At 34.6% G+C, this 16,595-nt stretch overlaps 2 protein-coding genes across 3 annotated transcripts; one reads left to right on the top strand and one right to left on the bottom strand.

Annotated features, from left to right (window-relative positions):
• Positions 1–16: 16 nt before the first annotated feature.
• LOC131937358 (leucine-rich repeat-containing protein 72) lies at positions 17–10,342 on the bottom strand. Of its 2 annotated transcripts, none has more exons than XM_059294714.1 (8): positions 10,262–10,342; positions 3,168–3,241; positions 3,001–3,070; positions 1,710–1,905; positions 1,366–1,455; positions 984–1,124; positions 846–876; positions 17–503 (listed from the first exon to the last, which is right to left on the bottom strand). In XM_059294714.1, exons 1-8 carry the CDS (start codon positions 10,301–10,303, stop codon positions 344–346), a joined length of 804 nt encoding a protein of 267 aa, XP_059150697.1. In that variant the 5' UTR covers positions 10,304–10,342; the 3' UTR covers positions 17–343. The 2 variants fall into 2 exon arrangements, with proteins under 2 accessions (XP_059150697.1, XP_059150698.1); XM_059294715.1 differs by lacking the exon at positions 10,262–10,342 and adding an exon at positions 6,079–6,146.
• A 998-nt stretch (positions 10,343–11,340) lies between these two features.
• On the top strand, positions 11,341–16,535 carry LOC131937382 (ruvB-like 2). The gene is made up of 14 exons (XM_059294767.1): positions 11,341–11,415; positions 11,741–11,795; positions 12,342–12,466; positions 12,646–12,718; positions 12,924–13,053; positions 13,310–13,376; positions 14,534–14,640; positions 14,766–14,859; positions 14,988–15,206; positions 15,285–15,403; positions 15,486–15,605; positions 15,722–15,851; positions 15,984–16,095; positions 16,352–16,535. The coding sequence occupies exons 1-14, from the start codon at positions 11,407–11,409 to the stop codon at positions 16,375–16,377; spliced, it is 1,386 nt and encodes a 461-aa protein (XP_059150750.1). The 5' UTR covers positions 11,341–11,406; the 3' UTR covers positions 16,378–16,535.
• Positions 16,536–16,595: the final 60 nt, after the last annotated feature.

The following is a 16,595-nucleotide window of genomic DNA, read 5'->3' as shown; positions in this document are numbered from 1 at the left end:
GGTTACTCAAAGCTTCTGAACTGAATTTTCTGTATATGTACAACAATTTATTTAACTATTTTTATATTTTTATATATTACATAATCACAACAAGGGATCAGCAAATAAATACTGATTGCATCCAACAATAAAAATATCACATAATTTTATAGCACACCAGTTTCAGCACGCAATAATAACTTTACCAAGTAATTACCATTAGGCAATATTATTGCCTTAACATTATAAAAAAAACCTTACAGGAAAGAGTTACATAATATAAACAAAGCATATTTTGACAGCTGGACATAGGTTCAGCACATCTTCCTTTCATTTAAAACTTCCCCATCTACGTTGACAAAAATCATCTATAAACATGAGTTATGATTCTTGGAGAATGTGCACTTGATTTTTTTCTTTCACCTATCCTGGGCACCCTGCTCCAGTCAAATACACTGTACATTGTCAGGGACTTTTTTAGCAAGCGCATGTTTACTGCATCCTCAGGATTTTCATAGGTTGGACTATAAAAAACATGAACAGAATATAAACAACACAAAATGTAAAAACTTCAATTAGAGCTAATATATAGCCAATTTTAAACAACCAAAAGAGCAATAACCATAACATGATACAAAATTAAATAAAAACATAAGCCATAAATAAATCCAAAGTTACAGTTTAAATTATAAAATTATGTTAATAAGGACTTTTCCAATTAGTCCTAAAAAATCAATTCAAACTTAAGTAATGACTGAACTTTGAACCTTGGTTAAAATGTGTTTATTTGAAAAAAATGTTTATAACATTCTATATCATTTTCAGGGTTTAATTAAATGTTGAAAAGAAAATATGTTCAAACTCACTAGCTTTTGTTATTACCAACTTGAGAGGTTGCTGAAATAGAAAAATGTACTTTTTAAGTAAATCAAACTTTATTGTCTCCATCAGCTGCAGGTACATGAACATCTGCTGATGTATCATTAGCTGTGTGATAAACTCACCGGGTCTAGCACTGGCTGACTTGACCTGCCTGCTGGGATAACAAATGGATGGCGGCCCCTCTGATTTCCTACCAAAGGCTAAACTCACATGTACACGCTCTTCATCCTGCAGGGCCATTTCACTTTCTTCTCTGGTCACTTCTGCACAGAAATCATTTATTTCATCAATCTGATCCACAAACATTACAATTTGATCCCCGAATATTGCCTCAACAATTCGATCATTAAAGCAGTCTGATCCCCAAATAGGGCCTCAACAATTTGATCATTAAAGCAGTCTGATCCCCAAATATGGCCTCAACTTATCCACAATGGTCACACAGCTAAACTAACATGAGACAAACATACAATAAACTTGATACGTAATGAAAAGATAACTAACCTGACCTATCCAACAGAGTAAGTGAGGGACAGGAGCGGATGACAAACATACGATAGTCTGCCTCCTGAGCCACAGGGTTGTTGAACAGATCTGAATGGTACAAAACATTTTTATACAATATTTTAAAAAAATTTCTATAATTTATACAAAAAGTGCAAATTTTATTGAAAACTTTTGTTTAGCACATTAATTAAGATTATGTTTTAACAAAAAGAAAATGTCTCACTTACTTAAGATTGTTTTAACAAAAAGAAAATGTCTCACTTACTTAAGATTGTTTTAACAAAAAGAAAATGTCTCACTTACTTAAGATTGTTTTAACAAAAAGAAAATGTCTCACTTACTTAAGACACTGAGAGCTTTCATCTTTTCAAACTCCTTTGTGACAGTTTCTAGCTTGGTCAGCTGGTTGTTATGTAACGTGAGGACCACTAAACAAGTCAGGTGCTGCAAACATCCACTCACACTGCTCAGCTGGTTATCATGGAGGTAAAGCTCACACAGGTGATAATTTATGCTCAGAAAATTTACTTCTCGCAACTGTAATAAAATAACATCTAAACTTCTATAAATATTTGTGTATGTAATCACTAAAACGTATACATTAAAATTTCCTTTTCAGTTAAATAGCTCAAAAATATTTCTCTTTCTTTTCAGTTTTACTTACCATAGACAGGCAAACTTAAGTATTTATAAGAACGAGCCGGCCCGCGGCATAACATACGCCGCTATTTAGTTGTTGTTTTTTCTACTTTTCAGTAATTCAAAATTTGTGAATTCGACAGTACCAACGCTGCCACTGAAAATATTTCTATAAAACACTATAAGTAGCTCGTTAAGGACCATAACCCCCCCCCCCCTTTCCTTCCCCCCCTCCCCCCTACGTTTAAAATCGTTGGCTCTGCTTGTAAACATTTAGAGTGAACACAGCTCACTAAAACCATGTAGGGGTGGGGAGGTAGGGAGCGCGTTTACAGCTTGTTTTCTAGACGCGTTTGCAGCTTGTTTTCTAGCGGCTCCCAGAAGAGAATTATATATACGAGCCGACCCGCGGCATATCATACGCCGCTATTTCGTTGTTGTTTTTCTACTTTTCAGTTATTCATAATTTGTGAATTCGACACTACCAACGCTGCCACTGAAAATATTTCTTTAAAACACTATAAGTAGCTCGTTAAGGACGATAACCCCCTCCTTCCTCCCTCCTCCTCCCCCCCCTCCGTTAAAGTAAACTCCACTTAGTTACCCCCCCCCCCCTACGTTTAAAATCGTTTCAAACTAAATTATCTGCCCCTAGTAGTTGTCACTAAACCCGGCTCTGTTTGTAAACATTTAGAGTGAACCACAGCTCACCAGACCATGTAGGGATGGGGGTGGTAGGAAGCGCATTTACAGCTTGTTTTCTAGCGTCTCACAGAAGAGAATTATATATATAGATAGATTCTAATGAGTTTTTGGATTAGTCGAAGGAGGCTGTTTTTTTTTTTATAGATGTCATTAAATTAAAATAAGCTTTTATGACATTGACATGCACATATATATATACATACATAAACAAAAAACCCACAAACAAACATTGACATAAACACAGCCACACACACACACACACACACACACACACAAATACAAATATACCTTATTTCCATTGAGCCAAAGTTTAGTTAAATATCTAAATCTTTTCAAATCAATCATTTCGTTCAGGTTTCTGCAAAACATTTGATAGTAAAAGTAAAATATTCATTAACAAATTTTTTTTAGCCCCAACTGTTTGTTTCTCTATTTATATATCATAAAAAAATAACCTGTTAGATAAATAAAGCTCCTCCACATCCTTATCCTTCTTGATTCCTTTTGATTGTAATGCTTCAGTGATCACCTAAATACAGTAAATAAAATCCTTTGGTTGTTTTTGAAGTTATTAAATACATTTTTTGGGAGCTTAGGACTTTAGTTTCATTTTTTGCATACATAGGGAATCTCACTGGGACAAGAGACAATACTCTAAGTCAGGTTAAACACTCATAAATTTGGCAGTAATTGAAATTAAATGTCAGCCTATGAAGAAATAATCTATCTTCACTTCTATGCCAGAAAATATGGGAATTTTTGGTTTTTAATTTTAAACATACAGTTTTTTTATGGACAATTATTATTCTCAGTTTTCACAGATATTGGCAATCTATCATTTTAGGTGCATAAAATCGGCACGAGGCTAGTAATGTGAAAAAAGTTGCCTCATTATTATGGCTTAAATACAAGTATATTGTGATATATTTGTGTCAAATATAATAGATAACTGAATAATAAACCATAAGTAATGTGTAAATATATCAATTTAGGCCAGAAATTAACATTAAACCGCAGGGGGGAGTTTTTTATACCAGTGTCCGGTAATAGAATCTTCTTTAAAAAGGGGTATTAGGTTACTGGTAGTTAACTAAAATACACACATGGCTTGCTATTACAATGCTAACCCTATCCCAAACCCTAACCCTGGTCCTACCTTACACTTTACACCTAACCCTAACTTCTAACCATAAAACTAGTTGAGATTACAATACTACTAACAACCTAACACACCTATTTTTGGAAGAGTCTATTATCGGACATCAGTATGTAAAATCATCCGTCAAATAATTAGTAATTAGTAGGCCGCCTCATTGCTTAGATTGCTGGATTGACCTCTGACCCTGAAACGTCACGCGTCGTTTTCTGACGGTTTTTACGTTTATTTTAGGGTCCAATCCACGACAAATGAAAAAACTGTTAATCTCGCAAATTCTTATCATTATTTTAACACAAGATGCTAATAAAATGGATAATATGCCTTAGAATGCCAGAAAAAAACGCTAGAATTGTAGTTGTAAATAATGAGAGGATTTCCAGTGGAGCACTCTCCGTATAAACTGAACCGCGGTCAAAAACGACCGTATAACGGGGAAAACGGCCCGTATAACGGTAGATTAATATATAATTGAGATATTTACCATGTATATTTACAGTATTATGGATGATCTTTACCAAAAATCCAATTACCCCGTAAGTAACCATGCGACAATTTCTCTCTGCTATTTTTAGTAACGTTGCGTCATTGTTACGCTAGTTGCCAGACAGAAACAACTAGTTTTTGTTTTTTACGGAATGAACTGTTAAGTCTAGTATTTTAATTATAATTCAATTGTAGCATGTGTGGAAAAAGTAAAATTATGGACATTATTATTGTATTAGTAATTTTATTAGTATATTGATTTTTTCTTCACTGTGGGCCGACAGTTGCTGCATTCGTGACCGGTGGTTAACCTCGTCAACGCTGCGTGGCCTATTCGTTTATATAATCAGTGATGCTCGTTCAGTGGCCTTTTTCAGAGCTAGGCCTAATTACTGGCGATTTTTAGACTTAATTGATCGGCCGTTAGCCCTTTTCATTGCTGCGTATTTTAAAAAAAATGCTCGTTCAGCTGCCTTTTTTTTTGGCGCTAAATAATCTGTTTACGGTCATTTTAAGCGTTTATTTATTTATTTTTTTAAGCTAGACGTAGATCTAGTTAAATTTTTTTTTTATACAGCTGGCTGTCTAGCATGCCTGATATGTGAACTTTAAAAAAAATGACCGAACTTTTAAAAAAAAATGACCAGAAGTAGGGAAGTAGGTCTGTAATTCAATTTGCTTGAAGAAGGGGGGGGGGGGGAGAGAGAGAGAGAAGTGAAGACACCGACCATCTCGTGTACGCGTGTTCATTCTATGACGTGTACTATAGGTCACGGTGACCCCGCGACCGTGGTGGGATTTTTCATCCACAGGATAGTAAACGTAAGCAAGCAATCACGTGAGTGACGATGTTTGGAGATTTTATTTTAAAAAAATAATCACATACGTCATGTTTTCAAGATGAAAAAAAAATGTAATGTAAAAAAAAAAGACACTAATACCATGTATGAACCTCAGCTGCCACGCTGTTGACTCAATACAATGTGAATTGAGTGTAAAATGTATTTGTATTTATAAACTATCATAACTATTACTATCATATTATTTTAAGCATATTTATTATTTAAAATTAGAATTTGAAATAAAAATATTTATTATGGTCATTTGATTTATGCAGGTGTTCATTACTTCATAAAATGGTATGAATATCATGTGGAGTAGAATTTAATAAATAATAAAATAACTAGATATAGTTTTATTATCAACGAGTTGCTTTTTGTTATTTTCCGGTGAGTAAATTACCTAAGCTGACGCAATTACCATGGCGGGAATTAAAAGCTCGTGCACACAAGTCCACGACGTCATGTTATGCCGGTCGAGGGCCAAGAACGCTGATTTGTCATTCATTTTCCATTTTTGATTAATTTTCAAATTCTCTATTTTCTCGTCAACCGAGTAAGCTAGATATTTAAATGAGGTGTCAAATGTTCTCTTAAGGGGTAAGGAAGTTAATGGTGTATTTGAAATAACAGAATATTTTATTTTAAAAAATCCATAATTCAACCTACAAATTAAAAACTCCTTTAACTTTATTTCGAAATGATGATCTTAAATGAATTAAATCTTAATAATTGGTAATCTATCGTTTTCGGTAGGTAAAATCGACATTATACTAAATCTAATACTTTCTTCTCTTTACTTTAAATTGCAATGCAATTATCAACTATTCTAGGTCCACATCTATTAATTACGATAGTACTACTGTAGTAATTGATTGTATTCACCATGTCACTGGACGCCATCTTGGTCGTTGCTACAATAATGATTACTGGGCCATTTAAATTTACTTTCGCCAATAATAATATTATTATTAATAAAAATAATTTTTAAAAATAGAATATTGGCCTAATAACAGTGACAGTAACAGTAACAGTAACAGTAACAGTAACAGTAACAGTAACAGTAACAGTAACAGTAACAGTAACAGTAACAGTAACAGTAACAGAAACAGTAACAGTAACAGTAACAGTAACAGTAACAGTAACAATTGCAGTAACAGTGGTAGCACAGTAACAACAACAGCAGAAACAGCAGCAACACCACCCCTCCTCTACCTCCCCCAGTGTGATAACGTATATGGACTGCCAAACACAAAAACACCCCAGTCACTATATAGCCCCGGCAATTGGACTCCCTACAAAATAGCTATCTATAAAAGGACTCAAGATAATATGTTATAATAATATGTATTAAAATCTAGATCTATGTTGAAAGGAATAATATTTATGTGTTGATCACAATTTCTGTAGGTTATATATTTTTGTGTTATACTATTGGGATTGGACTCGTATATAGGCGATCATTGTAGGGGGAGAAGTCACAAGGCAGTAGCGTACGCAGGGGGGGGGGGAAGCAGGGGGAGCGGCCGCTCCCCCTCTGGCCATTTTCAGCAAAGTGGCGCCTTTTTGGAAACTTTTTAAATTCAAAGTTTTAAGCAATGATATTTGTTAAAAAAATATTTTTGGTCGGCACATCTATGTAAATCAAAAGATTTCTTTTCATGCAGCAATTAAGCATTATTGTTCTAGTTTAGTAGTGTCTACGTTTACAACACGTATTAACAGCTGCATCAGTTTACCTTTCTAAAAATAACCATTACGATGTATTGCAATGTTTAAAATACCTCTACGGTCAGTGGCGTAGCCAGGATCGTCTCAAGGGGGGGGTTCCAATTTTTACCCGGGGACAAACTTTCGATTTGCGTCCCCCCCCCTCAAACTTTCGATTTGCACCCCCCCCTCAAACTTTCGATTTGCACCCCCCCCCCCTCAAACTTTCGATTTGCACCCCCCCCTCAAACTTTCGATTTGCACCCCCCCCCCCCCTCAAACTTTCGATTTGCACCCCCCCCTCAAACTTTCGATTTGCACCCCCCCCTCATACTTTTTATATATACCGAGGGGTCTATGGGGGGGGTTATGACCCCCCCTAACCCCCCCCTGCCTACGCCACTGTCTACGGTAGTACCACTTGGCAAGAGGGGTGTTAAGTTTAAGGCAACTGTATAATGTATTTGCTTACGAATAATTGAATTAGAAAATGTTATACATAAAACTTCACACATAATTACTTTATATATACAGTTTGAATCGTGTGATTAATTTTTTAAAAATTACAATACAGAAACAGTTTGAGCGATAGTGATTACGATTACAAATTATATGAAACAGTTACAACCCCCCCCCCCTCCCCCATGGACCCCTCTGTAAAAAAATATTGTCATAATACCACTGCTACTTATTTAAATCTATTTCTGTAATATATATTTGTGTAATATATATTTGTGTAATATTTATGTATGTTTAGAACAGTCATCTAAAAACTGATGCTATGTTCACTCTGAGTTGGTTATCTCCCCGCCCCCGCCCCCACCCCCCACCCCCACACCTCACCACCAAAATTGTGTAGAGCGACGTTAATGCCACACCTAGGTATACACTGGGTTGGATAATTGACCTAAAGTGAACGGACAGTGGTGCATGAAGTTGAACCCATCCCCCCCCCCCAACCCACCCCGAACTGATTTGTTAAGTACATGTAGAGAACGCGTAATGATGTACCATAGTACCATGCCGCCAGAAAATTAGCTTTTTACACGTAAAACTCTGTGAATATTGTTTTTGAAATTACCAGTAAAAAAGTGTGTGATCAATACAGTGATCTAACCCATACCTATCACTATGTTTAAAAAATGATCATTAAAGAACACAAAGAAGCAGTAGATAATTGAAATATATGAATTAGTACTGAAAGACCGATATTCAGTTATATGTAAGCTGTTATTCCGAATGTGTTTCTAATATATTGAAAAGCGTGCTTTTATACCAACTCTGATTTTAAAAACTTTCATTATGCTGTAATACTTTAACATTTATGATGACGATATATTAAATTCTGATTATAGACAAAAACATTTTGTAAACACAAATAGTCTTAAACAATTTCATTATATTCTAAAGTAATTATTTATTTGTATTGACATTTACAATTAAATGTGTACGAGAAAAATGGCCCGTTGAGGAAGGGTACAACGGGCGCTAGGTTGATAGTGCTGTCTATTTTCTCGGTACTTTAATTTATACAAAATATAGTCAAAGGCATATCCCTAAACCATGCACCTAATCTCATTCATGACAAAAGTCGCATTTAGAGTTTCTTTCAGGCAACTCTACTTGGGAGAAGGGGGCTTCGCCCCACCCCCCCCCCCCCCCCCCCACACACACACTCCAAAACATGTCTACCGTCCCATTCAACGAAATATAATTATATACTTTTTCCCAGTGTCCGCCCCCTCACAGAAAATACTACCGCCGCCCCCGAAAATTTCAAATACCTCCACCCCTCTCCGGGGAGGAAAAAGTCTGAAAGAAACACTGGTCGCATATGTAGATCATACAAACTAAAGGAAGAATCTGGGCGGGGCTTCGCCCCTACCGGAAGAGAGGAAAAAGTCTGAAAGAAACACCGGTGTCGCGCTTAGCCACTACGCGAAGAATTGCATGAAAGAAATTGCAAGAAAACCACTTTTTAGATTAGACACATTAATTAGGCGGTAATTTTATTATAGAGTATCGATGAGGAAATTTCTTTTGAGTTGGGGAGGGGGGGGGCTTAAACGTTCTTGCGCGGGGGTGGGGCTTCGCCCCTACCCGAAGAATTGTATGAAAGAAACTCTTCACGCAAACCACTTAGATTAGACAAAATTGCCTTTTTATTCAATGTTTACTCGAGAATCAATGACGTCATATTACTGTGTGCACTCTCCGGCTTGATATTATTTTCTACTATATGACGTCATACTTCGATTTCGTTTAACTATGCATGTTTTTAATTTGCTTATGTTTTCTCTAGAGCGTTCTTGTCAGATAGATACACAGACAGCGAAACTATTAGTATTAATTTATATTAAGAGAGTGATTATTTCCCCTATTTCCCTTGTCTTAAATAATTTCCCAGGAATTATTATGTAAGAAATTTTGTTTACAAGAATTACAAAACGTTCATTGTTTTTGGTTGTAGTGTATATATATATATATATATATATATATATATATATATATATATATATATATATATATATATATATATATATATATATATATATATATATATATATATATATATATATATATATATATATATATATATATATATATATATATATATATATATATATATATATACATTGTTTAAATTGATACAATTTTTGTTTTGTCGGCCAACATTGTGTGTTTTTTCTTATTTCGTCAGAGTGCTACTTTCAATTTATTTTACATCATAGCGAATTAATGACATACAGCTATATATATATATATATATATATATATATATATATATATATATATATATATATATATATATATAATACACGTATATAGAACGTCTTAAAAATTCGGCGCCTTTTTTGTTCTTTTCGCTCCCCCTACAACGAAAACCTGGATACGCCTCTGTCACAAGGGGGAAAAAACAAAGAAAAGTAACACAGTAAAATGTCATAGGAAAAAAGTCACAAATGTGTATTTGTATAGAATTTCAGCTTACGAATAATTAAATGTAAAATAGTGTGCGTGCTTGTATACGTATACTAATATTTATAAAACACGTAAAAATATTTAGTACTTATTATATACATATAATATTTACTAGAATTGAATAGAATATATCCAACCTTCTCGTTTTCATCGCGTTTTAAAATACTAACTTTCAATTAGCGCAAAGTAGCATAACGACGTAGATGACTTGCTGTCCTCAACTCATCGCAACAATAGTTCAACCATCTTTACTGCACATATTTATCACGCTCATTACATAACACAGCATAGGATCACAACAGAAAACCAACAAGGTACCAAGGCTGTAATTGACGTAAAACATCAACAACACACAATATGGACGGACAGGGCCGACTGAGAAGAAGCCGACCAAGGAATGGCCGAACGGCAAAAACATATACAAAACACAATGATGTGCCAAAGTTTCTTTTGTAATTATTTTTTTCTTCTGCGTATTTAACTAAATACGTAACAAAAGTTGAGTTTACTGTGTAAAAATTATCTAATAGTTTTTTTTTTTACTTCTTGTTATAAGGTGTCGTCCATAAATGACGTCACACTCGTAGGGGGGGGGGGGGAGGGGGGGTCCGTAATTTTGTGACGGTGTGTGATGAGGGGGAGGGGGGGTGTTCAGATGGTGTGACGTCACATTTTTGCATTATATTAAAGCAATGTTAGAAAATAGGAATTGATCAAAATACTCTATGTTGACAGAGTTCTGACAAGATTTTGGAAAAAATGTCGATGTTTTAAGAAAAATTCAACAGCAATTTTAAGTGGGGTTGTAGGCTGAGGCCGAGGTGTGATGTCATTTTAGGGGGGGGGGGGTCTGGCTTTTGTGACGACTTGTGACGGAGGGGAGGCGGGGTAATGCCTTTAAGTAACGTTTATAAATATGCTTCCATAAAAACATAACCCACACCAATAAAACCCAAAATTCAACAATTCTCAAAAATTAGATCTAAATCAAAATATTTAATAAAGGATTTTTGTGACTTTTTTCTGTGACTTTATTTCTGTGACTTTTTTCCGATAAAAATTTTCCCTTTGAGTCTATTACTGTGACTTTTTTCTTAGCAAAAACTGTGACTTTTTTCTGTTTTTATTTTCCTGTGACTTTTTTTTTTTCGTTCACCACATAGATCTAGGCCCCTAGTATATACTATATGCGCGTTTTGTGGGTAAGTTGGGGGGGGGGGGGGTAAATAAACAGGCCTCCGCCGATCAGCCTTAGGGAGATTAAGACAGGCGGGGGAATATGTGTACTGCTTTGTCACTTCGAAATGAATGTTACATTTTTGTATCATAAACTGTACGTGTGGACCCAATATAATAATTTTGAAAATAAATGTTTTGAACATTTTACTAGATCTACGGAAAAAAATAGCCTAGATTGCCTAGTTCTAGGCCTAACAAAAATAGTGCCGATTATAGTTTTTAGATGTATTCCGTTAGAGGGCGATCTAGAGAATCTAACTCCAAACAACTTTTATCGGCGGCATGGCGGCTGTAAGTTTTCGTTTCATTTGATTTTCTACACTCCGGCTTCGAATTTAGACTTCTTTTGCTGTGATAGTCGAATGTAAACACAACAAATGCATGATTTATTAGTCATTAAGGAGCTAGGGTCTAATATAATTATTTTTAAAATATTTTTTTTTGGGTGGAAGAGTTGTGTTCTTTTCTTGACTGAACTCAATGTGCTGTAGAAAAAGCATTTTGCTTCGGGTTACTGTTTAGTGTTGGTGTGTACCCAGCATTATTTCATAATTTTCCCGATAGATATAGATCTGGGCTCTAGTTACTGTTATGAAGTGTGTTTCTCTTTTTTCAGCCAACGGCAGAGAAAGTTCAAGAAATCAGGGAAGTGACCCGAATTGAGCGAATTGGTAAGAAATGTTTACTGTTGTTGCCATGGAAATGAACAGCTTAACCTTTTTATTGTTACATGAAGCCTGTTATAAATAAGAGTTTGAAATGATGTTACTCCTTTTTAGATATTGCATGATCTAGTATAAAATACTTTTTGTGGAGATTTTGTAGATCTTGATTTCAAATTAAAAAACAACAGGCCTAAGGAGTTGAGCCTATATGACTATATGAGTATTATATGTCATGACATATGACAATGTCATATGACTTATTCTAAATTAGTAAATAGTTTAGTTAGGCTTATTTCCTCTGAAATGTCTTAAATAACATGGATGAAATACACTCATCCATGCCAATTTAAAAAGATTTAAGCTGAATGTTCAATTAAGTTAAAAATATGTTGCTGATTCCATGACACATAGGCCTATAGATCTGCATAATAATATATAATGACTATTAAGTCATTAAGTGCAGTACCAATTAATATAGCTATTAAAAGAAATAATTTTTAAAAAAATATCCACCTAATATAAAGCCAATACATTTTCTGTTCTAACTCTTAGGTGCACATTCACACATAAGAGGTTTAGGCCTTGATGATGCTCTTGAAGCCAGACAAGTTTCACAAGGAATGGTGGGCCAGATCAAGGCCAGAAAGGCGGCAGGAGTTATCCTAGAAATCATAAAGGTGGGGCATTCCTTCTCTTTTGAAAAAAGCCTTGATCATATTTAAAACATAATTGCTAAATTCAATATCGGCTTATACTTCGCAAAATCAGTTGTGAAGATTTTCCTTATGATGCAAAAATAGTTTCCATACAATGCTATTTAATATTCAAAAGTAATTATAAACTATTTTGTCTACAGGAAGGAAAAATAGCAGGGAGGGGTATTCTCATTGCTGGTCAACCTGGAACTGGCAAAACAGCTATTGCTATGGGTTAGTGTAGTTTGTAGAAGCTCTATTACTTTCATATATTACCCCACATTAGCCAAATCATTACGCAATATCAGTTTAACAAAATATCAACAGTGCCAATGTACATCTCAGATTTTTTATAACTTTCCTTAGGGTAGTCTGAATAGGTACGTTATTAACCATTTATTATTACTTTCTTAAAATTAACCTTGATTCTAAACTTTAGGCATGGCTCAAGCATTGGGAACTGATACACCTTTTACAAGCATTGCAGGCAGTGAGATCTTTTCATTAGAGATGAGCAAAACAGAGGCCCTTACTCAAGCTTTTAGGAAATCTATCGGTGTTCGCATTAAGTGAGTTTAATGTATCTGTGTTAAAACTGAGGCATCATTTACTGCTTGATTCCATTCTTATTGTTCAACTCATTTCTGAGTCTTATATTTAAATAAGAGGTCATTTTAAAAAATCTCACCAGTTTTATTATAAATCATTCTCTGATAATTTAGACGTCTTCGTGTGATCTATTTTAATTTGTGCTTTTTGTTTATTATAATGAATTTCAAATACTATTTTAGTTAACAATAATTTTGCATGAAAATTGATTAACAGAGAAGAAACTGAGATAATTGAAGGTGAAATTGTGGAGGTTCAAATTGACCGACCAGCAACTGGCACAGTAAGTTCTATAAAACATTTTATATATCAGTATATTCACTGATACAAGATATTAACTATAAGCTTTCTTTACATCACAAAAATTGGGCTTTTAGGGTTATTCTTTTGGCATTTTTATTTCATATTCATGAATTCAAAATAATGTAAAGATTCTCTTCTTTCTTTTCATCACAAGCTAAGCTCATTTTGTACATTGATGCATCAATATGTTACTTTCAATGTAACAGTAGTTAAAGTCATACATGTCTTTTCTAGGGTGCCAAAGTAGGTAAACTGACTTTAAAAACTAACACTAGTTAAAGTCACACATTTCCTTTTTAGGGTGCCAAAGTAGGTAAACTGACTTTAAAAACATTTCCTTTCTAGGGTGCCAAAGTAGGTAAACTAACTTTAAAAACTAACAGTAGTTAAAGTCATACATTTCCTTTCTAGGGTGCCAAAGTAGGTAAACTGACTTTAAAAACTAACAGTAGTTAAAGTCATACATTTCCTTTCTAGGGTGCCAAAGTAGGTAAACTGACTTTAAAAACTAACAGTAGTTAAAGTCATACATTTCCTTTCTAGGGTGCCAAAGTAGGTAAACTGACTTTAAAAACTAACAGTAGTTAAAGTCATACATTTCCTTTCTAGGGTGCCAAAGTAGGTAAACTGACTTTAAAAACTAACAGTAGTTAAAGTCATACATGTCTTTTCTAGGGTGCCAAAGTAGGTAAACTGACTTTAAAAACTAACAGTAGTTGAAGTCATACATGTCTTTTCTAGGGTGCCAAAGTAGGTAAACTGACTTTAAAAACTAACAGTAGTTGAAGTCATACATGTCTTTTCTAGGGTGCCAAAGTAGGTAAACTGACTTTAAAAACTAACAGTAGTTGAAGTCATACATGTCTTTTCTAGGGTGCCAAAGTAGGTAAACTGACTTTAAAAACTAACAGTAGTTGAAGTCATACATGTCTTTTCTAGGGTGCCAAAGTAGGTAAACTGACTTTAAAAACTAACAGTAGTTGAAGTCATACATGTCTTTTCTAGGGTGCCAAAGTAGGTAAACTGACTTTAAAAACTAACAGTAGTTGAAGTCATACATGTCTTTTCTAGGGTGCCAAAGTAGGTAAACTGACTTTAAAAACTAACAGTAGTTAAAGTCATACATTTCCTTTTTAGGGTGCCAAAGTAGGTAAACTGACTTTAAAAACTACAGAGATGGAGACCATCTACCAGCTGGGACAGAAAATGATTGAATCTCTCACAAAGGAAAAAGCTCAAGCCGGGTGTGTAATTTTGCCAATTTGTTTGTGCTTCCACAGCTGATACATTTTTATGTTGGCCATCTTTTGTTTATTAACACATTTTATAGTAGGCCAATATTTTATGTGAAATGTGCATTATTTTTCAGTGATATTGTAACAATTGATAAAGCCACCGGAAAAATAACAAAACTTGGCAGGTCATTTACTCGAGCAAGGGACTATGATGCTATGGGAGCTCAGGTAGATATTAAATAATTTAATAGCTAATCCCCATAGTTATTACGAGAAGATTGCAATTGTTAATGTTAAGAAAATTGCTAATCAATTGAAGCTAATTTGTGTTTAAGGAAAACATTTATCTTTCCCAGACAAAATTTGTGCAATGTCCAGAAGGAGAACTCCAGAAGAGGAAAGAAGTTGTCCACACTGTAACCCTGCATGAGATTGATGTCATCAACAGCAGGACTCAAGGCTTTTTAGCTTTGTTTTCTGGTGACACTGGTGAAATCAAGTCTGAAGTGAGAGAACAAATCAATTCCAAAGTTGCTGAGTGGAGGGAGGAGGGAAAGGCAGAGATAGTGCCAGGTGTAAGTATCTCTAGACTCCATTCATTGCCTTGGTTGGTTAGTGTTACATTACTCTAACTAGTACTATCTTATTTCCAGGTTCTTTTTATTGATGAGGTTCACATGTTAGATATTGAATGCTTTTCCTTCCTTAACCGAGCATTGGAGTCTGACATGGCCCCCATCCTTATAATGGCAACCAACAGGGGTATAACAAAGTATGTTATATTTTGTTTTCTTAGCATTGAAGCTTTCTGTTTTAAAGATCCATTCGGTTCATTCTGTGACTGGAAATTTCAGAATTCGAGGTACACATTACACAAGCCCCCATGGAATCCCCATTGACTTACTAGACAGGCTTGTTATTATCTCCACTAGTCCCTATGAAGAAAAGGAAATCAAACAAATTTTAAAGATCAGGTCAGTGTAGCAGCCAGCCATACTAGAGGGAGCTAAAGTATGTTTACAGAGTTAATGAATTTAGATAAACTAGTATCTATTTATAAAAGATCTTTCATCATGATGTTTGATTGTAGATGTGAGGAAGAAGACGTGGAGATGAGTGATGATGCTCTTACAGTTCTCACTCGTATTGGTATGGAGACAAGTCTGAGATATTCCATCCAGCTTATCACTGCTGCCAACTTGGTGTGCAGGAAACGCAAGGTAAAAAAATATCTTTCTGTTTTACTGTTTGAAACAGCTGTTTAATATAAACTATTTTATTTTTAAAGTAATATTGTTTTGTCAAAATTAAAGGTGTTGTTTTACTTTAATTAAGTCTGATTTCTTTTACAGGGTTCAGAAGTTGATGTTGATGACATCAAGAGAGTGTATTCCTTATTTTTAGATGAATCTCGGTCAACACAATTTCTTAAGGAGTACCAGCAAGAGTTCATGTTCAATGAAAGTGAGTAAAAAATGCCTAGCTGGCTAAATAGCCCCTTTTGACACAGCCTAAATTAGGATCCTCATAGCTTAACTATTTTGTGTTTACAATGTAGGAATGATGTGCAGGAATACACATTTCAAAACAAAATTTCTATGGATATTTTCTTACTAGGATTAAAATTTGGCCTTAAGTTGTGTGTCCATGTCCAATGGGGATGGAGTACATTCTATTACACTTGAAACATGATGCTGATAAAATGTTTGTTTCATTTCAGACACTGATGAAATGGAAACCAGCTAAAATTTCATGTGTGGAACTTACCAGAACAATTGAGTGACAGCTGTTGCTGATGTGTGAATTTAGACAATTTTCATTCCATTTCAAATGTTATGAAAATTTTCTATTGCTTATATTGATATATGAATAAATTGTATGACTTTTTTAATACAACTGTAAAATATTGTTTTTGTTATTTTTTGGTGCCCTGCTGGCATTTTAGTCCTATAGTGTCATATTCA

This window comes from Physella acuta, unplaced genomic scaffold, assembly GCF_028476545.2.
Source record: "Physella acuta isolate Inbredline_101_S28 unplaced genomic scaffold, ASM2847654v3 ptg000208l, whole genome shotgun sequence".
Lineage (NCBI taxonomy): Eukaryota > Metazoa > Mollusca > Gastropoda > Physidae > Physella > Physella acuta.
The sequence above is the reverse complement of the archived record's forward strand: the minus strand, read 5'-3'. Positions and strand labels throughout refer to the sequence as shown.

Coding starts and splice junctions, on each gene's coding strand:
- LOC131937358 (XM_059294714.1), bottom strand. CDS start 10,303: ATGTTTTTGCCGTTCGGCCATTCCTTGGTCGGCTTCTTCTCA. Junction 877..983: donor GTCAGCCAGTGCTAGACCCG/GTGAGTTTATCA, acceptor TTTCTATTTCAG/CAACCTCTCAAGTTGGTAAT. Junction 504..845: donor GTTGGTAATAACAAAAGCTA/GTGAGTTTGAAC, acceptor TGTTTTTTATAG/TCCAACCTATGAAAATCCTG.
- LOC131937382 (XM_059294767.1), top strand. Junction 13,377..14,533: donor ACCGACCAGCAACTGGCACA/GTAAGTTCTATA, acceptor TTTCCTTTTTAG/GGTGCCAAAGTAGGTAAACT. Junction 15,207..15,284: donor AGGCAGAGATAGTGCCAGGT/GTAAGTATCTCT, acceptor TCTTATTTCCAG/GTTCTTTTTATTGATGAGGT.